This window comes from Cantharellus anzutake, assembly GCF_015039405.1.
Source record: "Cantharellus anzutake strain C23 chromosome Unknown EI90scaffold_25, whole genome shotgun sequence".
In the NCBI taxonomy this organism is placed as follows: domain Eukaryota; kingdom Fungi; phylum Basidiomycota; class Agaricomycetes; order Cantharellales; family Hydnaceae; genus Cantharellus; species Cantharellus anzutake.
The window spans coordinates 472,984-498,739 of record NW_024066975.1 but is presented as its reverse complement, the minus strand read 5'-3'; the positions used below and the strand labels follow the sequence as shown (position 1 = coordinate 498,739).

General features: G+C 49.0%; 8 protein-coding genes across 8 annotated transcripts; 4 read left to right on the top strand and 4 right to left on the bottom strand.

The window, feature by feature from the left end:
* Nucleotides 1-537: 537 nt before the first annotated feature.
* EI90DRAFT_3145723 (uncharacterized protein) lies at nucleotides 538-2,550 on the top strand (the record flags this gene model as incomplete). Its single annotated transcript, XM_039065331.1, has 9 exons — nucleotides 538-758; nucleotides 821-991; nucleotides 1,053-1,486; nucleotides 1,539-1,591; nucleotides 1,651-1,735; nucleotides 1,795-1,985; nucleotides 2,051-2,132; nucleotides 2,190-2,293; nucleotides 2,359-2,550. The coding sequence occupies 9 exons, from the start codon at nucleotides 538-540 to the stop codon at nucleotides 2,548-2,550; spliced, it is 1,533 nt and encodes a 510-aa protein (XP_038915742.1).
* A 530-nt stretch (nucleotides 2,551-3,080) lies between these two features.
* EI90DRAFT_2921255 (phosphoglycerate mutase-like protein) lies at nucleotides 3,081-5,832 on the top strand (the record flags this gene model as incomplete). Its single annotated transcript, XM_039054770.1, has 12 exons — nucleotides 3,081-3,691; nucleotides 3,788-3,912; nucleotides 3,994-4,087; nucleotides 4,162-4,214; nucleotides 4,305-4,398; nucleotides 4,459-4,558; nucleotides 4,637-4,665; nucleotides 4,723-4,891; nucleotides 4,975-5,045; nucleotides 5,116-5,333; nucleotides 5,387-5,512; nucleotides 5,579-5,832. The coding sequence occupies 12 exons, from the start codon at nucleotides 3,081-3,083 to the stop codon at nucleotides 5,830-5,832; spliced, it is 1,944 nt and encodes a 647-aa protein (XP_038915741.1).
* Nucleotides 5,833-6,016: 184 nt separating this feature from the next.
* On the bottom strand, nucleotides 6,017-6,956 carry EI90DRAFT_1101152 (NDUFA12-domain-containing protein). The gene is made up of 5 exons (XM_039051496.1): nucleotides 6,817-6,956; nucleotides 6,517-6,566; nucleotides 6,425-6,453; nucleotides 6,222-6,338; nucleotides 6,017-6,151 (listed from the first exon to the last, which is right to left on the bottom strand). Exons 1-5 carry the CDS (start codon nucleotides 6,930-6,932, stop codon nucleotides 6,026-6,028), a joined length of 438 nt encoding a protein of 145 aa, XP_038915740.1. The 5' UTR covers nucleotides 6,933-6,956; the 3' UTR covers nucleotides 6,017-6,025.
* Nucleotides 6,957-7,009: 53 nt separating this feature from the next.
* Nucleotides 7,010-8,916, top strand: EI90DRAFT_3154862 (uncharacterized protein; the record flags this gene model as incomplete). Its single annotated transcript, XM_039065957.1, has 5 exons — nucleotides 7,010-7,325; nucleotides 7,385-8,198; nucleotides 8,265-8,298; nucleotides 8,348-8,468; nucleotides 8,549-8,916. The coding sequence occupies exons 1-5, from the start codon at nucleotides 7,289-7,291 to the stop codon at nucleotides 8,914-8,916; spliced, it is 1,374 nt and encodes a 457-aa protein (XP_038915739.1). The 5' UTR covers nucleotides 7,010-7,288.
* Nucleotides 8,917-10,424: 1,508 nt separating this feature from the next.
* Nucleotides 10,425-12,661, bottom strand: EI90DRAFT_3289694 (Myo-inositol-1-phosphate synthase; the record flags this gene model as incomplete). The annotated part of the gene is made up of 4 exons (XM_039067182.1): nucleotides 11,997-12,661; nucleotides 10,828-11,938; nucleotides 10,600-10,769; nucleotides 10,425-10,533 (listed from the first exon to the last, which is right to left on the bottom strand). The coding sequence occupies exons 1-4, from the start codon at nucleotides 12,290-12,292 to the stop codon at nucleotides 10,425-10,427; spliced, it is 1,686 nt and encodes a 561-aa protein (XP_038915738.1). The 5' UTR covers nucleotides 12,293-12,661.
* Nucleotides 12,662-13,137: 476 nt separating this feature from the next.
* On the bottom strand, nucleotides 13,138-14,796 carry EI90DRAFT_3016653 (uncharacterized protein; the record flags this gene model as incomplete). The annotated part of the gene is made up of 8 exons (XM_039057016.1): nucleotides 13,138-13,251; nucleotides 13,300-13,311; nucleotides 13,369-13,881; nucleotides 13,947-14,036; nucleotides 14,101-14,232; nucleotides 14,292-14,367; nucleotides 14,482-14,530; nucleotides 14,643-14,796. 8 exons carry the CDS (start codon nucleotides 14,794-14,796, stop codon nucleotides 13,138-13,140), a joined length of 1,140 nt encoding a protein of 379 aa, XP_038915737.1.
* Nucleotides 14,797-18,499: 3,703 nt separating this feature from the next.
* EI90DRAFT_3059388 (uncharacterized protein) lies at nucleotides 18,500-21,334 on the bottom strand. The gene is made up of 10 exons (XM_039060433.1): nucleotides 20,927-21,334; nucleotides 20,681-20,868; nucleotides 20,558-20,620; nucleotides 20,408-20,509; nucleotides 20,234-20,350; nucleotides 20,099-20,181; nucleotides 19,862-20,032; nucleotides 19,506-19,792; nucleotides 18,890-19,451; nucleotides 18,500-18,826 (listed from the first exon to the last, which is right to left on the bottom strand). Exons 2-10 carry the CDS (start codon nucleotides 20,855-20,857, stop codon nucleotides 18,610-18,612), a joined length of 1,779 nt encoding a protein of 592 aa, XP_038915736.1. The 5' UTR covers nucleotides 20,858-20,868; nucleotides 20,927-21,334; the 3' UTR covers nucleotides 18,500-18,609.
* Nucleotides 21,335-21,431: 97 nt separating this feature from the next.
* On the top strand, nucleotides 21,432-24,360 carry EI90DRAFT_3059385 (uncharacterized protein). The gene is made up of 8 exons (XM_039060432.1): nucleotides 21,432-22,088; nucleotides 22,149-22,211; nucleotides 22,264-22,359; nucleotides 22,418-22,534; nucleotides 22,593-22,693; nucleotides 22,759-22,929; nucleotides 22,999-23,976; nucleotides 24,040-24,360. The coding sequence occupies exons 1-8, from the start codon at nucleotides 21,909-21,911 to the stop codon at nucleotides 24,260-24,262; spliced, it is 1,929 nt and encodes a 642-aa protein (XP_038915735.1). The 5' UTR covers nucleotides 21,432-21,908; the 3' UTR covers nucleotides 24,263-24,360.
* Nucleotides 24,361-25,756: the final 1,396 nt, after the last annotated feature.

Here is a 25,756-nt window from a genome sequence, read left to right as displayed (position 1 = left end):
CAGTTGCACATTCATCGCGCTTGACTATAAAACATAATTTTTGTACCATTACGACTTCCCTCAGTTCACGTACAACGGGATCGACTGAGGTGAGTCTCCTCTTTTCCTTATGGCTTTGTAGCGAATCTGTGTACACCAGCGAGAACGCGGTCGCTAGCCCTTATTCCCTTATAAACGAAGCAGGCCATTGACGCCACTGTGGCACAGCTAGAGAACTAGATCCTGGCTAATGCAAGTTAGTGTATGTGCAACTTGGACGTGTACGTTGAAGGTAGAGCCTTGACGCTGAAAGTTAAATCCGTGCCGTGTGGAGTAATTACTGCGACAGTTCCGGAGCAACAACCTTTTGGTCTCCAAGCTGTGATGGTCTTATTGGTTTACGTCACCAACCCGGAGTGTACCGCGTTCCATTCAGGCAACACTCGGTAAACACGCCACAACACTCTTGCTCGTCTTTACGTCTCCACACAAAGACCCAGAATCTCAACCGTCCTTCCTCTCCCACCTCTCGTCTCTCCCTTGGATTCCATTCCGATGATGCCTTTACTCACTTTTTTAGTTGCTCTTTCAATCTTCCCCATTATTCTCCCCACCCTTGCACAAGACGGAAGCGTTGATGGCCCCAGCACGAGCACCGAGGCCGCTGGCTATAGTTGTGACCCATCCAAATGCCAACTTCCTACCTGTCGATGCGCTAGTACAGATATCCCTGGAGGCATACCTCATGACCAGACCCCTCAGTTCATCGTTTTCACTGCGTAAGTTGTGCCCCTTCGCTTTGCGAGCCCACATTTACCGTCCATGCGCCACTATCACCCAGTGATGATGCCATCCAATCCTATACCATTAATGCCGTCAACAACCTCCTTGCCCATCGTAAGAATCCAAACGGATGTACTCCAAAGATGACCTACTTCACCCAAATATCATACACTAATTTCACTTTGGTCACTGACTGGTTCGTCGCCGGAAACGAGATTGCTGATCACACGTCAGTACCATCATTTTCTCCCCTCGGAGCGATCGCCTTACATGTCTATCACTTCGATTAGGATGACCCACCCCGAACTGGGTGGTCCAGATGAGATCAACGGAAACTTGGTTACCCTCAACGCCCTTGCCGGAATCCCCCTGAAAGACATTCGTGGTTTCCGAGCACCGTATCTCAATTACTCTTCGGAGATGTTAGGAAACCTCGTAAAGGCTGGATTCACATATGACTCCAGTGCCACTGCTTCAATCCCTGTCAATCAGAATGGCACGGATGCGTTTTGGCCGTACACACTTGATAACGGGTTAGCCAACGATTGTTTGACGATCCCCGGTATCTGCAAAGGGCAACCCAAACTACCCGGTTTCTGGGAGGTCCTGATGTATGCCATCTTCGATGAGCGAGGTGGAGTTGGCACGCATTTGATGGACCCTTGGATAGATGGGAATAATTCGGCAGTGTACAAATGGATGCAGAATACTTTCGTTGCTCATTGTAAGCCGTTTCCCAGTTTTCTAATAATATCTCCATTCACTACCGTGTTTAGATAACGCGAACCGTCAGCCCTTCGGACTTTACACACACCCTATTCATATTGCGGCAAGTACCCACTTATCCTTTCCTGCACTTCCCAATTTAACAAGGAATGTTCTCTGCAGACTGGCTACCCAGGAGTTGCGGACCCCACAGATACGATTAACATGATCAACAGTTTCTTGGACTGGGCTCAACAACAATCCAATGGTGCGTAGTGATTTGCCCCCTGAAGTATGATATTCACACCACTGAAATGGTGGCACTAGTCTGGATTGTTTCGACTGGTCAACTGCTGGACTGGGTCATGAATCCGGTCCCCGCTTCACAGCTGAATTCGATACAGTCATTCCAATGTGCATTGCCTGTTGTAGAGGCCAAGATTTGCAATGGTATCCCTTCCAATGAAGCTGGTTTGTTATCTCACTGCGCGTTCACCGACTTCCCGTTCTACACATGTGTACGTTTCACCTGTTCTTACTCGTGGGTCCGAGTCCTGACAAACTGGGCGGGCTTCTATATCAGTATGGATGCCCTGCTACGCAGCCGAGTCCTTCCGATCCAAATCCAAGCCAGCCAGCGGTATCGGGTAAAACCCGAACGAGATGTGAGTATTACGACTTCTTTATCCGCTTCCAGAAAAATTTGCAACTTTTTTTTTCAGTGCCTTCGGACTGCTATACCGCCTTCTGGGACCCTATCAATGGCACTTGTTTATGCCAGAATGGCACATCATGCCAGTTCACAGACCAAACAAGACCTATTGGGGTGCGCTGCATTTCCCTGATCCTTTCTTCCATATTTCAAGTCTGACGGATTTCTCGCGATGTTAGCCCAATGGGGCCAACTTGACAGGGGGTGGAACGGGGGGCGGGCCTACCTCGTCACCATCATATGTCCCCTTCAATGGTGGATCGGGCGGTGCGTTATCGAATGTTCATCTAGGAGCGAACGTTTTACTGTCGGTGGGGCTCGGGTTGGTGGGTGTTGCCTTTGGTGTTTTGAGTACCATGCTGGCGGCTTAGGGGGGTAGGAAGAAAGAATTTAAGCAACCGTTCGAGCTGGTGGTGTGGTGGTGTGGTGTAACGGCGATGTTACCATCCATCCCTCTTATTCGACTTTTTTTATTCCATTTTTCCTTGGTTTAATTTCTTACACTCACCTATCTGTTCTCGATCAAAATGTTCCTACTCTACTCCATGTCACACCTCCTAAACCCTCGTCATGCCAGCGCGGTCATTGTCATTTCATATCACGAGTCATGGACTTTGTCTTTCATACTGACATAATCGATCTTCCAATGATTTCCTGCAAATTGACGCACACATCATGTCACTGTCAGGCATATGATTAGCGGCAAGTGCTATCGTTTTCACGGGCATTGTTGTATATCATGAAGCTTCTGTCTGTTTGATCGAGCGAGTAGGCTTCCCTGCATGCATTCCCCTCACGTGTCTCTTTGAAGGGTCGTGTTCTAGAAGTGTGTCTGAACTAGTGTTGCCTTCCTTGGTTGGGTTTTGGGTTGTCGTTCGTTGGGTCATCCACTCCTGTATTCATGGAGCAGAACAGAAGCGGATACCTTCCCTTAGCCAAGTCGGAGTACCAAGACGAGGGGGAAGTTGACAGGGAATTCGAAGAGATTCTAGCCCTCTTACCTGAGCCTGCAGTTTTTCAACAACAACAACGAGAACGGCACTCTTCTAGTGCGTCGGGCAAGCGGGCTTCAAAGTTTCTCTGCAAGAAGTATTCCTTGAAATGGCTCGTCCTCGCGTACTTGGCTGGTTTCCTTTCTTGCCCCATATTGCAATTCTTCTTCCCGTCTCTCTGTCTCGGAAGACCTGCAACGTCAGAGCCTACTTCACGTAGTAGTAGCAACACTGGCACTATCGATGATGATGATGATCTTAACGTCCTGGCATCATCGTACGCGGGGGAACGCACTTCCAACGTCTACCCACCTCCTTCACCTACGAACAACTTTCCGTCGTACTTCCCTACGGATGTGGGGTATCCTGGTAACTTTGCCACGGGTGTCGAGGCTGGGATTGTCGCTACTGCTCCTAGTTATCCGGTGCAGAGTGGGGCTCCGAACTTAGTGGGTCCTAGTACACTTCCAAAGGGAAAAAAGAAGAAATTTGATATATTCAGACATTGGGGGAATTTGAGGTACGTGCCATTTCTCGAAACTGGGTACTCCTTTTCCTCTAGAATGACTAGGGAGGGGTGGGGGGGTCTGTCTGAATGATGGTTCGTCATTTTTAGCCCGTGGTATTCTGTGCCTCCAGAGGATTTTGGACTCGATACTACACCGGACGCTCCAAAGGGTTGTCGGATCACTGGCTTACATCTCCTTCATCGACATGGTGCTCGTTATCCTACCGAAAGATGTATGTGCTGGATCATTATATTTACCTTTATTGTTCCTGGTGATCTAGACTTGGACTGATATAATTCCTGTGTGTTACCAGCCACCTATGGGGGTCCTGAGCGTTTCGCGGAGAAAATTCATGCATTGGCGGCAAACTGGACTGCTTCTGGAGACCTTGAATTCCTTAACGAATGGTAAGTGCACTTATCTCCGTGACTGTGCCCCAATGCGGAGGTTTTCCGCACGCTGATCGGGGTGGAAATTCCAGGACCTATAAGCTTGGAAGGGGCCTTCTGACGCCATTCGGGAGACAACAACTCTGTGCGTCAATCTGCTTGGAACTGGAGCAACGTCACTTTGTTTCCTGACGAGCCTTTTTTTTGTTTTTTTTTTTTGTTTCCCTATTGGTAGTTGATCTCGGCGCAGCAACTAGAATCAAGTATGGATTCCTACTTCAGAATTTCACTGAGCAAGCCGCCCTTCCCGTCTTCCGCACCACATCACAGTTCGTGCAGTGATTATTCTTACGGTATTCACAGCATCTTAAGCAGAGCGAACAATCTAGGGACCGCATGCTTTATTCAGCTCTTAATTTTGCTATTGGATTCTTTGGCTACCCTCATCAAGACCAATACCTACAGAGTATCACGATAGAAGCTCCTTCGGTAAGTAACACGTAGTTGACCCCCCCCCCCCTTCCTCAATAATCTGAAGGGAACTCTCCATACATTTCTTTATACTAGTTCAATAATACCCTCGCGCCTTATTTTACGTAAGTAACCGAGTCATGCGAGACAGCGATTCTTGGCATCATCGCCCTTCTTGGTAGTTGTCCCAATGCACTCAATGCTTCCAAGGCTGAACGCGGAGTCCTTTATGTGGAAGAATGGACGGCCACATACCTCCGGAAAGCATTGAAGCGGCATCAAGCACAGCTGAAAGGCTTAGAATTGACTATTGAAGATATGTATACTATGCAACAACTCTGTGCTTATGAGGTGGGTATCTTTTACTGGATTCCCACTTCCCAAAGATTGCGTCTGGACAGTTTTAATTCCTTCGCTGTTCTTTTTGATTACAGACTGTTGCTCTTGGGTACTCGGCATTCTGTGACCTTTTCACTGAACAGGAGTGGGAGGGATTCAATTATGCGTAGGTCACATCCTCTTCTAGGATGTCATTCGTCAGTCAAGATCACTAACTGTTCTGCCATCTGCGCAAGTCTGGACCTCCACTTCTGGTACAATTCAGCATTCGGTTCTCCAGTAGCTCGTATACAAGGGATAGGCTACATTCAAGAACTCGTCTCACGTTTGACGCAAACTCGGATCCCTGTTCATAATACTTCTACTAATGCCACGTTGGACGACAACGATGAAACATTCCCCCTCGGTCGGAGTATCTACATTGACGCGACCCATGAAGTCGTGTTCTTGAATAGTGCGTCAAACCTTTCCTGTCTCCTCGTTTCAAACCTCTTAAACCATCCCAAGTCATCACGGCGCTAGGTCTAAATAACTTTGCCGAGAGCGGACCGCTTCCTTCGGACCATATCCCGAAGAAACGTCCATTCCGGTCATCTCATTTATCACCATTCGCAACGAACATGCAGTTCCAACGTACGTTGAATTATATACCCTATTGCAAGAGACACGCACATCTAATATCAACGTGCGCTGCTTTAGTCCTTGCTTGCGACAGCACTCCTGATTCAGAGCAAATCCGTATCGTCATCAATGATGGTGTCTCGCCACTTACGAGTCTCGAAGGATGTCCTCACAACCCTGATGGATTGTGTCCCCTCAAGGAGTTCGTTAAAGCGCAACAGAAGCACATTGAGACTGCCGATTGGACTTGGGCGTGCTACGGTGATTGGGACGTTCCACCAGGGACGGCATGGAATACCACTACTGGAGACCCTCCAGCTCGCAAGGCTTAACTCATTCTTCTGTGATATCTTGGACAAGCATACTATTTTGTTTCTTGGTAAGGTCCGTGCTTTCAGTGGTTGTGCACAAAGACCTGTGCAACGGTTCGCCCAATATATATATCGCCTCGAGAGTATCCGATTTCGTAGTTTTCGGAGAGGAAAGATTAGCTTATCATTACATTAATCCATCTATGTGCAACAATCATGATGAGGTAGTAGTAGGCTCCCCTCGTGGAGCTGTCGTTGGAACCCAAGTGTTGACCTTGGGGCGAACAGTGTTGTATGGTCGATATGCGCCTCGAGTACCAGTCATGTTCTCAACATGAGGCTATAAACAACGATGAGCTAGAAGGAAACGAGACGAGCTGAGATAGAGATGAATATCTCTATCTACTCACAGCTTTCCAGGGAGGGTTGACAGCTTGGACAATAGGGTCCAAGTGTAGTGGTTCTTTACGAATATGTGAGAGCCAAGCATGCCATTCTGGAGGGACTTGAGTGGCGTCGTAGTCATGCTGTTAAACCGATAAAATAGCGTTCGTCAGTTCACGGTCATGGCTCGAGGGAAAGGACGAGCAGACTGGATTTTGGCGGAACATACCTGCGCAAGATCAACCCATCGGTGACGGCCTAAGGATAGCGTTGTATTAGCATGGAGAAGTCAAAAGTCCCGAAGGTTGGGTTAGAGCATACCGGGAATCTCCTCCTCGGGGTTAAGGTTCTCAAAGTACTTATTCCCAAATCTATAGAAAGTAGGATGAAACAAGCAGTGAGTCAAGATCCACTCCGATGCAAAGGGATTCCGAGCAAGACAGATCCCACGAATCATATCGGAAGTTCAGCCTCAGTAGCCAAAAGTAACGGCCAGCACAACACACAGTCATCTGCCTAGAAACCATCGAGCTTGGACAGAGCTGGAAAAAAAGCGCGTAGGGGAGAAAGAGAGAGAGAAAACTCGAAGACTAAGCAGCCCAACAGGGAGACAAAACTCACTGATCCGTTCCAACACGTTGACCAAACTTGGCATCACCGTTATAGTACGTAAACCTCCACCATTGTGCTAGGCCTGCCCTACGAATGTTCCGCAATGTACGTATAAGCGAGACCATCGTTTTGAGACGACGGAATCCGTCAGAGACTCACGAGCGGCTTCACGTGATGCTGCCTCATTTGTCAGTTTTGTTATCTTTTCTTTACCCTTATTTTACAATTGCTGGACCGTACCCTCTGTTGTCTGCATGCCTTTTTATCGTGATCGCTGCGCTGTAACCGCTGAACGCCATCGATCCGTTGCGCCGACATGATGACGGAGGAAGTCTCTTGTGGTTTGCATGCGCAAGCATCGGATTGTCCGCGTTCTGAATCAGCCGGTTCCGTTACGCTATGATGCCATCGGCAAGTCCTTTCGATGAGGGAAGCCCCGTGCAACATCAATGGACCCTTTACTTGAAGCAGGCAGCTCTCTATGCCACTAGTATACACTACGTTTGATTGGACAAGTTGTGTGTATACGGGCTTTACGCTGGGAAAACACATTATTTTGTTATCTGGAGCGACCCAGTTGCTGCTTACCGATCACCGCGACAGTCGTACTCGGAGCCCCAAGATCTCATAAAATACGTCGCGTCCCTATATAATGCATCCCCATCGCACATCACGTCATCTGCTAATGCTACTCATGCTGGCTTTCTCTTGTTATCAGATAACGCCATTGACACTGAGCACTTGACACCACGCAGTAGTGTCTGTGCCCCTTTATGGAGTATCAATGGCTTAGATATCGCTGCATATTCTCTGGAATTCCTCACTCGCTGTACGCGCGTGTATGCGCAAGTGGACCCTCCCGTAGCCCAAGGAGCCCCCATCATTTACAAACAGGTTATGGGTCGACTGGATGGAGGAGATCTGGTTCACCATGAAATGGAAATACTCGACCATATCCACAAGGATGGCTATATCGCAGGGGTTGTTCGAGGCGTTGAGTTCGATGGGGAATCCATTACTATCGACGTTAGCATCTGGGACTCGGATGAATTGAACCAATGGAATTCCAATGAAATGCATGGACAAGTGACCTCCCGAAGGAGTTCTGGAATGATCTACTTGGACACTGGTGTGCCAATCTCGAAAGGGACGATTGTCTTAGATCTACTTGCAGGATTCTTCGATATTGTGGAAGGGTTGCGTTATATCGTTGAACGCCATAAAGTTGTTCACCGTGACACCAGCCCCTCAAACATATATATATATGCAAAGAGCGTAACGCCCCAAAACCCAGCTGCTCTTGCTGAGAACATCCTGAATCCTTCGGCTAACCAACCAACCTTCATAAACAAATACCTTGACCCTGACAACCCGAATCATCCCAGGGTCTGGTTTGTGATCTGCACCTGGCTGCTAACTACTGGCCTGAAACCACTGGTCTGATAACAATCAAGCAGCAGAGATTTTGAGACAGTTTTGTGGAACCCCACTGTATTCCCCCCGAGCAATTCTGTCAAGGTCTTGGACCCCTGTGCCTCAGAGATTCTGGCCCATGCCCGAGCTTCAAGGTGAGGTGCTCCACACGTACGGTATGCTATTTGGCGCTGGCGCATATGAGGCTGGTCAGGAGGATTATGATGGAAACAACATTCACGGATTGGGTTCGCTGCAACATCATATCGCCCACGACACGATATCGAGTCTCTCTTTTGGGTCATTGTTGACACTCTACTCCGCGCAGAGCCTGAAGGGAGTGATGATTCTGAATCAATGCAATTAGCCAGGTTCAAGCAGATATTCAAGGGGAGGAGGTACCGTGATATCGACATGTCGACACCTTTATTCCTTGCGCCTTTGGATTGGTGGAGTAGAGCACTTCATCCAGAAATGGGGCCAGTTCTTGGTGAATTGCTTAATAACATGGGCTTGCAGGTCGGTCCAGAATATAATCGAACCGAGGAGTTCCGAAGATTGCTCCTTCAAGCAATAGTGACCTTGAACCAGCAACCTCCCATTACTTTAGACTCAAGTCGACGAATTGCCCGGCTTTCTCCTTATGGACCCTCAGTCTCAGTGAGCTTGGCTAATTCGGGTAACAGTGCCGAATAGGGTGGAGATCGGCTTTAAGCATATGTGAACTTTTTGGCACCCCCACCATGTGTCAAAATGGTGTTTCTTGTTCCCTTTTCTATCATCAATAGGAGTGACCTAATTCCCGCTACCCCGTACGAATCTTTGCGACGCGAAAACCCTATGGCCGTGCAAGAGGTTGGGATTTAATCGAGCCTTGCCGGTCTGTTCTCTCGAAGCTGTCAGAGATCTACAGATTGGTTGCGTCTGACGAATTTTGTATCGCTTTCTTTCAGTTTTTTCGATCCATCTGAACGTCTCTGTGAGTATTTCGGTCGTCAGCTGTTCATGACTTTGCAGTGGCCCTCTTCCATGCCTACGGCTACACTGGGCGGGGAATCAACAGCTGTCCGAACAAGGAAGGACATACCTCTTCTTATTTGCGGTGAAAACAGACATGCAAAGGCAGTATTTGGACGACAGCAGCATTCTCTTACTCGTTCAAGAAGACTCTTTTACGCACATTGCCTTCATGCTTCGTGTGGGAGTCGCGCTGACCTTGGAGGGCCAAGAATAAAACCCCGTTGCTTTTCAGCCAGTTCTCGGGTAGGCTGAGCTCGTCGTGGTGCATACTTTTTCTGGCTGGCGACCTCCGGTACGTAGTTCGCACATTTTCACAGACCTTCAACAGCCAATTTCGAACGGCTCGACTTCAAACTTATGAAAAGAAAGTTCTTTATACATGTTATGACAAACACAGCATCGATGACGCCGTGGCTCAATGGCTGGCAAGCAGAGTTGGGTGAAAGGCTGGGCAGTGCAAGTTCGAATGACATCAAGGCCATGCCGATTTGTGCTGCACTCTGAGTGGTCGTCGGGCTGTTGCGCTCCAAGCGCCGTCGGGCATGTTCTACCCAAGTGCGGCACTTCATGAAGGTCATTCCTCTGTGTCCTGAGCACTTGCTGCTGTTCCGGCATGGACGAGTATGGGATGTAGCGTCAATTTTGTTAGTAGCTCGTTTCACAAAACCAATGCGGCGAAGCATGCGTGGTGTAAAATTGTAGTTAATTATACTCTTTCGGTAACTCCGAACCCGCAGGCTTATTATCAATCAAAGAACCGTGGGTTGGAAAACGTGTCTTTCGCTGCCATCGTACTTTAGGTCCTAGTCTCCCACGCGAGTCGAATTAGTATGTTTCTGTCATCCATCCTAACTTCATTCCATCCCAGTACGTTGATCAACAGATGGAGACACGTCGTTATCAGTTCCATTATTTCTTTATTCGTTCCCCACAGCTGATAGACCCTTTCTTTGCAAGCATGCGATTTCTTGGTTCAGTTCAACGCATAGGGCAAGGGCCACAATGATGACAGGCAAAACAGAGTTATCATTCGGCGCTTTGGCGCAGGGCAAGCAACAAACAAGCAAGCAAGCAGAGACAATTTCGGAAAATATTTTAGGACTGAGATGTGAGTCGGAACAGGAGTATACAAACGGGACATCTCCATGCTATCTATCCTGGTCCCACATCACGAACCATTCCTCTTACCAAGTGCGAGTGTTGAGCAAGAGATCACCCTCATGCTGCAAACCAAGACAAGCCTTGAGGAAGTTTTCGAGGGCGAGACGCTGACGGCCCAATGAATTGACGACGCTATTCAAAGTAGAACACAACCCTTAGTGTTAGGGATCGTAACGCTGAACTCGAGAGGTAACGTACTCAGTGCCAGGCTTCACGAGAGGAGCCTTGAGCATGTAGCTAAGAAGAGAAAGCACACTGTACAAAGACTGGAACTCGGTGCCCTCAGGAACACGACGGTACTGGACACGAGTAAGAAGCTCAGCGAGCACAGTCAAGTCAAGGATAAGAGGGGTCGCGAGAAGCGAATCCTAGATAAACAAACCATTATTGGCTGTATGGCTCAAGCTGAACGAACCAACAACATACCTCACACTCGTTGAAGATATTAAGCGTGTTCCTTCCACCCATCATGATCTCCGAATAATACTCATCGATTGCACGCTTGCTGTCACCAACAGCAGGGACATATTTGATCACGACGATGTGATCAGGATGTTCGTTCTTCCTTTCGCCGAGGCTCTTATCGGCACGTTTGAACAACAGGTGGTTGGCATCAACCATGTCATCCACGACAGACGACTTGCTGATCTCCTTGCTCTTGAACTGAGCCTGGCTGCTGAGGTTTCGACCGTCGTTGTTACCCAAATGGTTGTAGGACGAGATCGAGAGAGGCTTGATACCCGCATTGACGAGGAACTCGGCAAGGACAGACTTGACCTTAGTCTGACCGGACTTCAGGTCATCACCACCAATGAAAGCACGGTGCTGCTCCGCGAGCTTGATACAACCCGGGACGAATGTGTTCTGAGGGGCACCATTGATGAAGGGCGCGTCCTCGAGGATAGAAGCAACGGCGAAGATGGTCGAAGGAGACACCTCTGAGTGATTATTCTCGATCGCCCTCAGCAAATTCTCGGCAGTGTCATTCACTCCTTCGACGATGTCGCTATAACGTTCAGTATTGGCGGTCCAAAAAACAATGACGCGGTCAAGGCCATTCTCTTCCTTGAACTTGCGAATATCGCGGCGGATATGTTCGACATGGTCCTTTTTCAAGCTGGCAGGAATAAGATTGTCGGCCCGCTCACTCTGGTTTGCAGCGATGTAATCTGGATAATAGATCGAAGGGAGAGGCTTGATCGTTGCCATGTAAGGAGCAACTTGACGCTGGAGGTCCCAATCAAGGACTTGAGCACGGTACATAGCTTTGTCAAGAGGCAAGGAAGAGATGTCCCATCCACCGATGACAAGGTCATTGGGATGAACCATGGGAAGGACATCAGAAACGGGGATATTGAAATCCCTACCCGTCTTGGGATCCACTCCAAGACGCATCGTGGACGCACGAAGAACGGAGCCAATGTAATTGGGAGTCTGCAGACCTTCCTTCGTCCTCCAGGTGATATTATGCCTATTCGCAAAGATAGTGGCAGTCAACGTGGTGCCATTGTTGCCGCCAATGCCGACCATCAGAAGACTGAAATGAAAGCCAATCATCAGACTGCCCTAGCAGAACAAAATTCCATTCCACTCACCCAGTTTTCTGAACCTTGCGTTGAGTTCTAAATTCAAAATTGTTCACGGTGGGAGTGACCTCGATGCTATTCTCGGTAGCAACGACGTCCGCACCACGATACTCAAACTTAGATGTGATATATTCGTCCGTGAATTGAGACGTAGGCGAATTCACGACGACAGGAATGTTACGACGCGCCGCAGTAGGATGGACAGGGGCAGCGGCGGAGGTCCTATTGAAAGAAACATCATCGACAGGAACACGGCCTCCGTTAGTGGCACCATTGGTGTATGGTGTGGTAGCATGTGGTGCCATGTTGGGGACAGAACGAGAATGTGATGAAGTTGGGGAACTAATCGTTTAGTGCGAAGCTCTACTAGGCGCGTCTGCAGCTGAGGTGTGCCTTCCACGGTATTGGTTATGAGCACTCAGTAATTGGTTACTAAACATGCACGTTCAGAAGAGTGCAAGAAAGAGAAGGAAGAGGAGATGGATGTTGAAAAGAGGGAGATCGGACGCGTCTTTATAGTACGATGGCGGATTCAAATTCATATCAATTTTGGAAATTCTCACACCGGATTCCTCATTTTCTCATTTGGCGAGATCAAGATCAGCACCCCAGGAGGCCTTATCCGCACGCCCGGCACGTAGTTCTTGAATGAGTGTTGAACTGTGATGGAGGGAAGGAGAGAAGGCGTGAGATATGAGCAATGAATACGTATCCAACGGGGTTCGGCCATCTCATGTATGTCACTTGCCACATCAGACATAGACTCAACCTTGACAAGCGCTCATTGGGTGTAATCGAAATTTTGTGTTTACATAGAATCCTAGAATTTCGATATTACCCCAAGACAACATCATGCAATAATATTAATTACAATGTGCACATTGATCACGCATGTTGCTCGGAAAGTTGGATCGGTACGATATCGATCTTATACTCGGAAAAACAACAATATTGGTCAAACACGGAAAAAAGATACAACAACTCGATCAGGGTGAAAGAAAGGGTTGAATATATCCTGCGTCATAACTCCCAGAACCGACAGATCTGGTAATGAAAAAATCACAGAAAACCGGCTGGCGGAGGCGGGTATCTTTGATCACCTTCGCCAATCGTTCCATATCCACCACACTCGTACCGGTTGCCGGTTACTCTACACGCCACCGCCTCCCAGAATGTACTCAATCGCGGCGTGCACGTTGCCACCCGTTGCTAGTAATGCCCGAATATTCTGCTGCGCGTTGGTGAAACCCATATCAGTCAATTGCTAAAACGAATCGTTAGTGTAGGAACAAAAGACAACTGTTTGGCACACCTGGAGCTGCACCTAAATGGGGTTAGATTAGATTAGTTAACAGGTCGAACGAAACTAAGGTGGACACACCTGGAATCGTTCCTCCACTGGACGAGTATCAGCCGGTGCACTTGGCGTACTCCCTGCACTAGGGAATCCACCAAAGCCTCCATATCCTCCGAGCAATTGCGCCATCAGGTTTGGATCCACCACGCCAAATGGGTTAGGTGGCAGAGGCGACCCCGCTTCGGCTCCCGTACCGAGGCCCGTGCCCGAAGTTGTACCTCCTGCTGCACTAGCGGCCTGGTTGAACAAATTCGTTGGTCCACCTCCAACTGTGCCTCCCGCTGCAGTACTGCTCGTTCCCGTCCCGGCGCCACCGGCATCTGCTCCGAGGCCGAATGGGGGAATTCCGAACGCACCCAATGAACCAAGCCCGTTTGCAAGCGGAGCAGTATTCATAGGGTCGATGCCGGCCGCACGCATTTGTGCCGACATTCGGAACATTTGTTGAAGAGATTCAGGGTTAGAGATCATCTCACGAAATCGAGGGTTGTTGAACATGGCACGCAGCTGAGGCGCCATTGGGGCGAGGCTAGGATCCTGCATGAGAAGCCAGGCATAAATTTTTCGGCCGCGAAGAAAAAAAGGGGGGACAATAAACACACAGAGGCAAGGACTTGTTCCACAACCTGCGGGTTTGACATAATGGAAGACATCTGTTGCATGAATTGTGGCGAATCAAGCAATCCTTGCATCTAGATCCCGATAATCAGAATCACACATTAGCAGAAGATTTGCACAAATGTTCCTCAAGCTCACCATATTAGGGTCGTTGGTGTTAACGCCAGTCCCCGCGAAGGGGTTGAATCCGGCAAGAAGTCCGTGGCCCGCAGGGCCATTAAGCTGAGTTAGAGGATCAGCGGGATTTTGGCCGGCTTGCATGACAGGAAGCTAGCATTCAGTCAAAAGGTCCATGAGAATACGTCATGGATTCGCAAAGCCGAGCGAACCTGCTGAGGGGCAGCTTGTGCAGGATCCGATCCAGCGGAACGTGCAACTCCTTTCACCATATGAATCGTATGCGACCTGTTGACCATAAATTAGGCATAAACAGAGTGGAATTATCAAATGCGGATTTTGGCGATTCGCGTAAAGCTCATGCGTGAGGAGGGATCTGAGAAGGCCAGTGAGATTACGTACGATTGGATCTTATAGTTGGACAACTTGTCCTCGTCCTTTAGCACTCTCCCTGGAACAAGAATCACAGCGAATATGTGTAAGCGCTTTCGTAACAGTCAATGCGGACGGGAACGCATTCGGCACTGGCGACCGACACCACGTCAGGAGGGCACTTAACATACCGCTGTATATGAGTCTTTGCCGATCGGCTTCAACGTCCGAACGCTCAGAAATGGCTTGTTTAAGATCCCTTACGGTCTTTTCAGGGCTGATCGAGAGTGTTAACCTGAGCTCCGATGGCCCCTTGATAGTTATTGAAATGTCCTCGGCAGACATGGCAAGAAAACCAGCGGTAGTATATAGGTAGAAAAAGGTAGGTCCTCAGTCCAAGAGGTTTCAGACTTGCTTGGTTCGTGCTGCGTTGGTGGTCGAGGTTAGGGTTTCCATTCTGGGTCACGTTCCGCTTCGGAGCTTATGTATACATACGTGTGTTCCTCATTCCCCATTCGTTTTATCGCATGCAACTGTGCCCCTTCATTCGAATTTCCCGGATCTTCCTGTCATTTTCCATACACAGATGGCCGTAGCAGATGCGCGGTGAACGGATTCTGTGCTGATAACACGACTCAGATCATGGCACAAAACTTGTACCGAGTGCGGCATCTATCCAGGAAGTCTTGCGACTTAGTCCGAATGACGCAGCAATAGCTCGATGTTCCCTGGCCCACCCTCGATGGATTTGTAATGGATTAACATGTTGGAAAACTGATGTTCTGGTCATTTTCGCCTTTTTCTTCTATAACCTGGCTATCATTGATGAACGATCCATACTGGTCACTCGAGTGCGAAGCGCAGCCGGCACGGAAGAGCCGAAGCGATTAGTTCGTTGACTTCTGCCGGAGAGACGAATGTAGGTTCGCCTTTCGCGAGTTGTGGCTCAAAAATTGGAAGTGGCCCCGGATCGGGCAGTTCTCCGCATCTAACATCCAACGAGCGTCAGCGATCCGAAAGATCAAAGTGTCACGTCTAGCACGAGATATGGGAGGTAACCAAGACATGACTAGGTTGCCCCCATATCCTTCGCCCTTGTACCGGTCGTATGCCTAGACGATGCAACTGGCGCTCCCCCCCCAGGTATCTGGGGAGGGGAAGAGCGGGAAAAGTCCCCAATCCAACTAATGGAATATGCCTACCTTGGGCCAACTCCGCGTGCTGGCGCTATACTAGCATCCAGACAGTTCTTCACCAATGCGGCCGCGCTCTTCAGCAGATCAAATTCTGATTTTTCTATGCGACCATTAGCCTGGGTTCAGGCTTGGAATCGACCCTAGTGGCCATTGGAATCTGTGAATGTTGTGTGCTTCATTCATCACGGGCATCAGCCCGAGGAATTCAAGCATCGTGTGTTCGCGGTGCCTTAATGTACCCCCGGCACGTTGCCATCCCTATACTGCCACACTAGACGTCATATACAACCTTGGCACATTTTATCGCTTACTCCTTAGAGCGTTGGTGCGTCGTGCGGGGGTCATATGATATCATATCGCTGCAGGGGCGCGAAGAAGGATCAACGCCCAAACGTTATAGCTCATGAAGAAGTATTCTCCGCATTATCCTATCGTGTAAATCCCGGAAAAACCTGGGGAAGCCACTCTCGAAATAGCCTAGACCTCAAGGGACACAAAAGATGGACTCCGACCGAATTTTTTCCTGAGAGTTCCATGAACGATGCAGGCTAAATCGGGTCCGTCACGACGATCAATCCTATCCATGATTTGCCTTTGTTCGGCTTCGTATCAGAACCGTGATTCGTTGGGCATGGGAGTGATAGGGACATCGATTTTGCTAGCCACGACCCTGATTGGTTGGCGATGTGAACGACGCTACTTCCAATCCCACCTACTTTGTCTCATTATTGATTCTGCTTGACCAACGACATGACCAACTTCGTGATAACGTACCCGCGTTATCAAGGTGGACTAGACACGGGTCACTGCTTTGACGGCATCAATTCCAGCAATCAGATCAAGGTCAGTACCGCTTGCCTCACCACGACCTCTGTCGCAGCGAAGATCGAAAATCTTGCAACTAGAATAGGGGCCTAGGCAAGACTGGTGACCACTGCAAGACGGAAGCATGATAGATGATTTCGACGCTGTATGTTGATCACCTATTCAGATATTTGCAGTCCCGGAGGCTCATATCTCTACCCTCAACGACAAAAGCCCCTAGCACTTACAATGAAATATCAAGCCAATGGAATCGCACGTTGGCTGGCTAATTATTTTGTGTGCAGGCCGAAGTGTTTTGCTTGACCTATGGGGGAGATCTGGAGATCTGGAAGACTCACCGCTTTAGATCCCAGTGTATGGACCCCCTCATCAGTATCAAGGCGCTTCTTAGATACCCGCCCATATTTATGTCTCCATGATCTAAATATCATGTCTTTGGCTCTGGTTTAATCGTTATCGTCTGCCAGATGCATATTCTAGTCCCGGCTCACTAGGAAGCGTAATTAAAAGGACCTTCTAGCATAACCAAGCCCGTGTTGAAACCATCAACACCCTGATGGTGCGCCGCATCCCCTTCGACCTGAAAGGTCAAATATTATGTTTGTTGTGGCCCGCGTTGCTGTTGGGGGATTCGGGATATTCTGACTGCTGTGACATCCTTCATTGGCGTGCCAGATGATCTCACTGGCTTTTGCTTGCAGTGTACTGAAAACTCCGAGGCCTGCGCAAACCCCCAATCCTCTGCCCTTGATGAATTATATGATATGTAGTACCATTTTGCATCAGAATTAGATGCTAACCACATGAATTTCCAATAATCGACATAAACATTGACATCGGGTGCGAAAGATAATAAGTGACTTCCCATTTTTTGGGAATGTCCTTGGTCTTCCAAGGACGTGGGCAATAATCCAACTCCTCCCTAGTATTCATTCGTTCAACTGCCGAATCCTGCACCAACATCGTTCCGGAACGTTCAATGAATGAAGTCCCTCCACTTTGGCTCGCGTTCGTTCTCGGGCACAACAAATTTTTTTGCCGTAGACTAGTTAATTTAGGCAGGACTCCAGTCTCTATGACTTCGTAACATTATGGGCTAGTGCATGTGGTTGCCGAAGGGATCTCTTGGCTTGCAAAGCTGAAATTGGGGCGGATTCTGAATAGGCCAAAATCCAAAAGAACAAAACGAACTCTCGCTACGCGCCGAGAGCGATCGATCGAGGAGTGCGTAATATTGACATGACCATGTCAGTGTTAGAATGACCAGGACTCAAGTGGTGCGTTGCATCCCGTCCGATCTGCGAAGCCAAACGTGGTATCTGCTGTTGTACTAGTTTGCGTTGCGCCGGCGGCCAAGGTTTGGGAATCCTAAAGGCTGATTTTTTTGGCATGTTAGTCAGTCTCGTCATGTCAACACAGTATTCTTGCTTGCGGGCAGCGTAAGTGACTCAAACATTTTACACTTTCAATATGAGTTACAAGGTATATCATTGACGCCCATACACGAATTTCCGATAATTCAACGCGCCCAACTAGTGGGAACTGACTATATCATATACATCCAGGTGTTGATGCTGCCAGTGTTCATATAACTTCCCATCGTAAACGCGGCCCCTATACCACATCTTCTTTCTGAAAATTCATTCCCATTACTCTGTTGCATGTAAATCCTGTTGCCTCAAAACATACTACGTCCTTGCACAATGCGCAAAATGTGGTGGATGTGTTGTGCAGGTTTCACGCGCCCTTGGATTTTCCTGAACTCAATAGTGTCCCTCATTCCATCCATAGATGATGCTTCAGCCTAGTCCCTCATCACTCACGAAAGCGAACCATTCGGGGGCAAGCGCCTTGCGCATGCGACGAAACAATGATAGATGCCTCCCACCGAACGAAGTTTAAATTCCACAAAGTTCCGCCACCGAGTCTGCACTTGCTTTCATCTCCGCACCTCTGGCATCATCCGACTTAGATCCTTCGATATTTCGATCTCATGGTTGTGCGATACAAATAATCTAATATTGCCGTGAAGGTCCAATCCGGGGTCACAGTCTAACATACAAGCGCTGCTATAGGTTAGAACCGTTCATGATGTGAAAGGCTCATATATATGGTCGATCACACGGAGAAAGGCTCACTAATGATACTTAGTCCAGTTTTTCTCGATATTTTTGTCGGCGCGCCAAGGTCTGGGGCAGTAGTCAGGTTTGATTTTCATACGCTCACTGACAGACCAGTGGTAACGCGGCTTCGAGCGATCCTCCAAGAACTTCACCCAACTATCTGAAAGGGCACCTTCGTAAACGTCTGGTGTTGGATCTCGAGGAATGTGGCGTGGCTGGAAAAGATTGAAGCTGGACATTTCATACCATTGAAGTCAGTCGGGCAAAGCTATGAAGTGACCAAATTCAGCATACCGAAACTTAGACTCCCACAAGAACGTGTGTTTGTTCTGCACAGAGGTCATCAAAGGTGCCAACTCAAGGAACCACCAGAAGAGCATGGATATGATGCCACCAAATGTACATTCATCCCACTTCCACAACTCATCGTACGCTGGTGCAGCCAGGTCCTTCTTGATAAAATCTCGGTCATATATGACGCCAGTCTTGAACTCCTGGTATCGGAGGAATTTTGCTCGCTCAGGGTTTTTTTTTAGTTCTTCTACATCAGTGTCACGAGGTTGGAATTTCCTGACGCTTGGATGTTGCACCGAATTGTTGCGTGTAGCGGCTGCCTTTGGGACCGTGGTGTTACAGCCGTCGTTAGTATAAGGAATTTCGGGTAATATGACGCCATAGCACGCCAGTCGAATAGGTCGCCAACGGACATTGAGAAAGTATTTCTCGTTCGCCTCATGCAACTCGCGGATCATCCAGCGAAGGGAGATGTTTGCGAGTGCGGGCGAGTACTTCGATTCGTCCTTATCACTACACTCATTCCCGGGCTTGTCATCCAATTCGTTTCCTCCACCGACATCTAGGATTGGGAAATGAGACGGGGCATTCGTGGGACGAAGGCAGGGCACCATACCGCAGTGTCCACCTGCAAACCAAACCTCCTTCACGTCCGGCGGGGAACCCTCTTTTGGAATCAGTACCCTCTTCGGCCCATTGCCACTGTGGTATCCGAGACGGTCCATTATGTGGCATAACCACCATTCAATGAACGAAGAGAAGAAAATGTTGATAATATCTCTGACTCTAAGTGTCCAAGAGACCGCGGCGTCGGTGGCGTTGGTATTTGAACCATGGCATTCCCATCCCTCATGTCCACGCTCTTTTACTGCGCTTGAAAGTCTCCAAGGTGAAGGTATGAACCTTATAACCAGCGAAGGATGGAGAGTCAGCGACCATGCGTGATAAAGGGCTTAGGTTAAGCGCTCTCACCTAGCTCGTCTCTCATCCAGAGCCATCGCATGCCTAAACACTATTACAGAAGAGTTGCTTTGGGAACAGGGCAGCGTGCTAGAATAAAGGAGGCCAACAGACGAAACAGTATCCCAAACTCCAAGAAAATCAATCTTAACCACACGACAGAGATCTCGTTTGTAGTTGAAGCTGAAGAGGGAAATGATTCTGAATTAAGGATGGCTCGGTGTGTTGTTATGCGAAGGACTGGCTTACCCAAGTTTGGTGCCTCTAGCCGTCGTATAAACCTTGTAGGCGGATTCAACTTGTTGAGGGTGCGAGGCGTACAGAAGCCCGACCTATCATGCAGGATGAGTCCAACACACCACCACATCGCAATCAATTCCATACCGTATGTAGCATCCCGGCTAGAGCCCTGGCAACATATGCACCCCTGGAGAAGCCGAAAAAGCAGATTGTGTCTCCTTCTTTCCAGTTGGATTGCAGAAAACGATACCCAGCACAGACCTGCCTCGGGCGCATCAGGATCAAGCCGAGAAATCCTCTATGCACGCCAAAACTTACGTGCTCTTCGATGTGCGACGCTACAGCTTGATCAGTGATCTTACAAGCCCATTTTCCAAAAGATGTGCGGTGGTAACTAGTGGGGATTGTTCCAATGCCGGTCTAACAGACTCTGAGTACTTAAACCGAAAGCACATCTATATTTCGCACCTGATAGTATACTAATTGTTTTGGGTGGGACTGCTCGAGGCACGAGAGGAGGCGAACGACATTCTGCAGAGCCATCGCGGTCAGAATTCGGTTTGAGGCGATGTGCCGCTTTAGATATCTTACGGTATTCCTTTCACCATACTCCTCCGCCGTCCCATCAAAGCAGAGAATCAGCGTACGGCCCTGATGAACCTTGGGTGTATCTGAAGTTTCTTCAAGTTTCCCGAAAGTGCGTTCAATTCCGGGTGGGCGTTTAGTCTGGGGGCTGCTGGAAGTGGGGAAGTTTGGGGATGCACCCATCTGGATGGTGTCTTGCGGAAGTGGAAGTCAGAGGATTGGAGTTACCTCCTGGTTTAATCTGGAGCAGACCTTGTGGATATCAAACTCCTGAGAGGACCGAATAGCAGCATGACTGAGTATGGACCTATGAATCTTCCCAGCACATTCTCCCGATAACACTCAATTGAATTGTCGCGCCATTCATTCGTAAGGGTACTAAGTAATTTGCATATCTCGGGATCAGCCATACTGGTAGTACACACATGACACAATCCAATGCGGGGCGAGGGTCCCGGCATGCATGGAGGTGCGGTCAGGCTATAGATGAAATTCTGTTTGTCGCAGGATTTCCTCCTTGGAATGGTTGCAGGAATTTGTCAGGTCTGAAGGATTTAGCATGAATCCCACCAGATTGCCCAGCCGGTTGACTGCTTGGGAGGATGTGGGCGCTCATTGGATGACCACATGATCTTCTGGGGCGCGCGATTCTTGTTAACGTCAGCCGTAAAAGGCAATGTGAGTGCGCAACATTTTTGCTTCCGGAGCGACGTTTGCGACAAAAAACCGTTAAAGTCCGCTTTAAACCCATGTGTAGATGCCAGTTACGTAATTGGGCCTCAGCGAAGTGACCCCGGAGGCTAAAAATATGGGACTAATTCTGGGTTGCTTGAGTCGAGCTCTGTCCCCAGACCCCATGATAGCTCCCTCCACATAAGTGCCACTCTCGTGTCCCATATTTTTTGCCAGCCATGATTGTAAACGTATTGTTGACCAAGGACTCTATTCTAATAGGGACTACCTAGCAAAAGGCAAGAGGACCACCTTATAGTGCACGGCCACGACTAAGCCTGATCGAGATTCGAAGCACCCCACGTTGGATCGTGTCATGTGTGCACGAATGAATGGCACGACAATTTAATTGAGAGACAATGCAGTGCTTTCAGGAAAATATGCTTGGACTATAGCAGACCTTTTGCGGACGATGGGAGAACCGAATAGTGGCACGGCTGAGCATGGCCCATAAGGAGACAACTCCAGTCCTCTGACTTTCACTTCGACGTACACCCTCCAGATGAGTGAACCCTCAAGCTTCCCCACCACCCCCCGGTATGAACACTCGCCCGAACGCCCGCCCGGAATTGAACGCATTTTCGGGGAACTTGAAGAAGCTTCGCCACCCAATGTTCATCGAGGTCGCACGCTGATTCTCTGCTTTGATGGGGTGGCAGATGAGTTGGGTGAAAGGAATACCGTAAGATATCCAAACCGGCGCATCGCCTTAAACCGGGTTCTGACCGCGATGGCTCTGCAGAATGTCGTTCACCTCTTCTCGTGCCTCGAGAAGTCCCACCCAAATCAATTACTATACTATCAGGTCCGAAACCTAGATGTGCTTTCGATTTCAAGTAGTACTGAAAATCTGTTAGACCGGCATTGGAACATACACCACCACTGGCACTCAACTTGGCAAATGGATGTCTGAGATCCTTGATCAAGGCGCAGCACTGCACCTCAAGGATCATGTAAGTCTTTGGCATGCATAGAGAGTTTCTCGGTTTGATCCTGATGTGTCCGAGGCAGGTCTGTGGAGGGTATCGTTTTCTGCAGTCCAACTGGAAAGAAGGAGACAAAATCTGCTTTTTTGGCTTCTCCAGAGGGGCATATATTGCCAGGGCTCTAGCCGGGATGCTACATACGGTACGGACATAATTGATTTGCGATGCTGGTGGTGTGTTGGACTAATCCTGCATGATAGGTCGGGCTTTTGCCGGCCTCGATGCCTGAGCAAGTTGAGATCGCCTACAAGCTTTACAAGGACTCAAATAGAGACGCCACGAGTAGAGTATCCAAACCTGGGTGAGCCAGTCCTTCGCGTAACAACACACCGAGCCATGCTTAATCCAGGATCCTTTCCCTCTCAGCTGGAAGTACAAACGAGACTTCTGTCGTGTCGTGAAGATCGATTTTCTTGGAGCATGGGATACTGTTTCGTCTGTTGGCATCCTTGTTTCTCGCACGCTGCCCTTTTCCCAAAGCAACACTTCCGTGATAGTGTTTAGGCATGCGATGGCTCTGGATGAGAGACGAGCCAGGTAAGAGCGCTTGGCCTAAGCCCTTTATCACGCATGATCGCTGACTTTCCGTCTTTCGCTGGTTATAAGATTCATACCTTTACCTTGGAGACTTTCAGGCATAGTAAAAGAGCGCAGAAATGAGGGGTGGGAACACCATGCTTCAAACACCAGGGCCATTAACTCCCCGGTCTCTTGGGCAGTTGGATTCGGGGGTCTCGTTATCAACATTGTCTTCTCTTTGTTCATCAAGTGGTGGTTATGCCACATAATGGACCGTCTCGGATACCACAGTGGCAATGGGCCGAAGAGGGCACTTATTCCAGAAGAGGGTTCCCCGCCGGACGTGAAAGAGGTCTGGTTTGCAGGTGGACACGGCGGTATGGTAGCCTGCCTTCGTCCCACGTCCCCGTCTCATTCCCCGATCCTAGATGTCGGCGGAGGAAACGAACTGGATGACAAGCCCAGGAATGAGTTTAGTGATAAGGACGAATCAATGTACTCGCCCGCACTCGCAAACATCCCCCTTCGCTGGATGATCCACGAACTGCATAAGGCGAACAAGAAATATTGTCTCAATGTTCGTTGGCGGCCTATTCGACTGGCTCACTATGGGGTCCTATTGCCCGAAATCCCTTATACTAACGACGACCGTGACTTGTTCGGACGGCATCCTACAACCTCAGCAGACAAGGCAGGTCTAGTTATTGGCTCGTACCCTTCATCGACAACGGACGGATCCCGTTCTCCTGTTGATGAGGTGTCGAATCCCAACTCACCACCTCCAGACGTTGGGGAGTTCATCTGGGATGCGGCTGAGGAAGAACAAAAAAACCACCCTCGACGAGCAAAATTCCTCCGGTACCGGGTGTTCAGCTCTGGCGTCATATATGACCAAGACTTTGCCAAGAAGGATTTGGCTGCACCAGCGTACGATGAGTTGTGGAAGTGGGATGAATGTACATTTGATGGCATCATGTCCATGCTCTTGTGGTGGTTCCTTGAGTTGACACCTTCGATAATCTCTGTGCAGAACAAGCACACGTTCTTGTGGGAGTCTAGGCTTCGGTATGCTGAATTTGGTCACTTCATACCATTGCCCGACTGACTTTGATGGCATGAAATGTTCAGCTTCAATTTTTTCCGGCCACGCTATATTCCTCGAGGCACAACACCAGACGTATATGAAGGTACTACTCTTTCAGACAGTTGGGTGAAGTTCTTAGGGGCTCGCTCGAAGCCGCGTTACCACTGGTCTGTCCGTGAGCGTATGAAAATCAAACCTGACTACCGCCCCAGACCTTGGCGCGCCGATGAAAATATCGAAGAAGACTGGATTGAAGCTGCTTATTAGTGTGCCTTTCTCCGTCTGATTGGCCTTTCGCATTATGAACAGTTCTAATCTATAGCAGCGCTTATATGTTAGACTATGACCCCGGATTGGCGCTTGACTGCAATATTAGATTATTTGCTCGCACAACCATGAGATCGAAATATCGAAGGATCTAACCAGATGATGGAGGTGCGGAGATGAAAGCAGGTGAAGGCTCAATGGCGGAACTTTGCGGGATCTAAGCTTCGTTCGGTGGGAGGTGTCTATGATCATTGTTTCGTTGGCGCTTGCACCCGAATGGTTCGCATTCGTGAGCGATGAGGCACACTGTTGAATCCAGGAAGATCCAAGGGCGCGTGCCTAGTTTGCGCGGGACGGCTGGCCCTCCCAAAAAATGCGAGAGACCCACGCGCAGCAGGCCAATCACACGAAAGCGGAACGCGGATTAGTGCACGTTTCGTCAATCTTTCCGTCAGCGCCCCAAGGTTTAGCGGTAGCCAGGTTTGAACTTCAGTATACTGGTTGCTTTGAGCGGGACTAGGTCGATTTCTGGGGGCTTGGGAAGAGCAGAACGACATTCTGCAGGGTGAGAATTAGGTTTAACGCGAGATATCTTGCAGCGTTAGTATCCCCATGCTCATCGGCCCCTCCACCGAAACAAAGGACCAGCGTACGACCCCGATGAACGCTGGGTGTATCCGGCGTTTCTTCCAGGGGGAGAAGACCGTGAGTGGTAACGCCGCATCACCAGTCTCGAAAACGCTGACCCGGCGTACATTCCGCGTCAATTTTGATTCTCCTAATTGAATTATCGCGCGATTCGAATTGGTGGCTCGATCATTACCGCGGATACCGGCATTCATTTTGAGGGCGCGACCGCGGGCATCTCTCGGGATCAGTCCCCCCGCGGGTAGTGTATTTATGACGCAATCTAATACCGAACGAAGGTCCCGCCGTGAGGTTGACTTCGCCGGCCACAGTATGGGTTCTTAGCATAGCATGTTCGGTGCTATTGATCGTGGTATGGCGTAAGATTTGATCATCTCGGTGGCGTAAGGTAGTACGTTCTCTTGCTCTTTTCTAACACGTTTACGATCATGGCCTAACAAACACACATCGGGCATGAACGTGATGTGAGTATATATACTATATAGTAGACGAGTGTGGTCTGATGTGTATTGCACGCGCCATCCAGACAAATGGATCAGAGTACCTGCAAGTGCGACTCGATCAATAAGCGATCGCGTGTGCGATCAAGGTGGCTGGCATGTATGCAAATGTATAACGTACTCAGCATTCAGACTAGGCTGAAGCAGCCTCTATAGATCATTCAGACCTCGACGAACCTGACATGACGAATCCTCTGAGCGATCAGTGGTCACCATGCATGGCAGGATTACTTGATTCGTATCACCTGCCTGCATGATTGGCCCTCTAAAGGCTAGCTAGAAAGTAAGGTCATGTTGTAGTTGCATGGAAATATACAAACAACGGGTGCGATCGAAAGCTAATAAG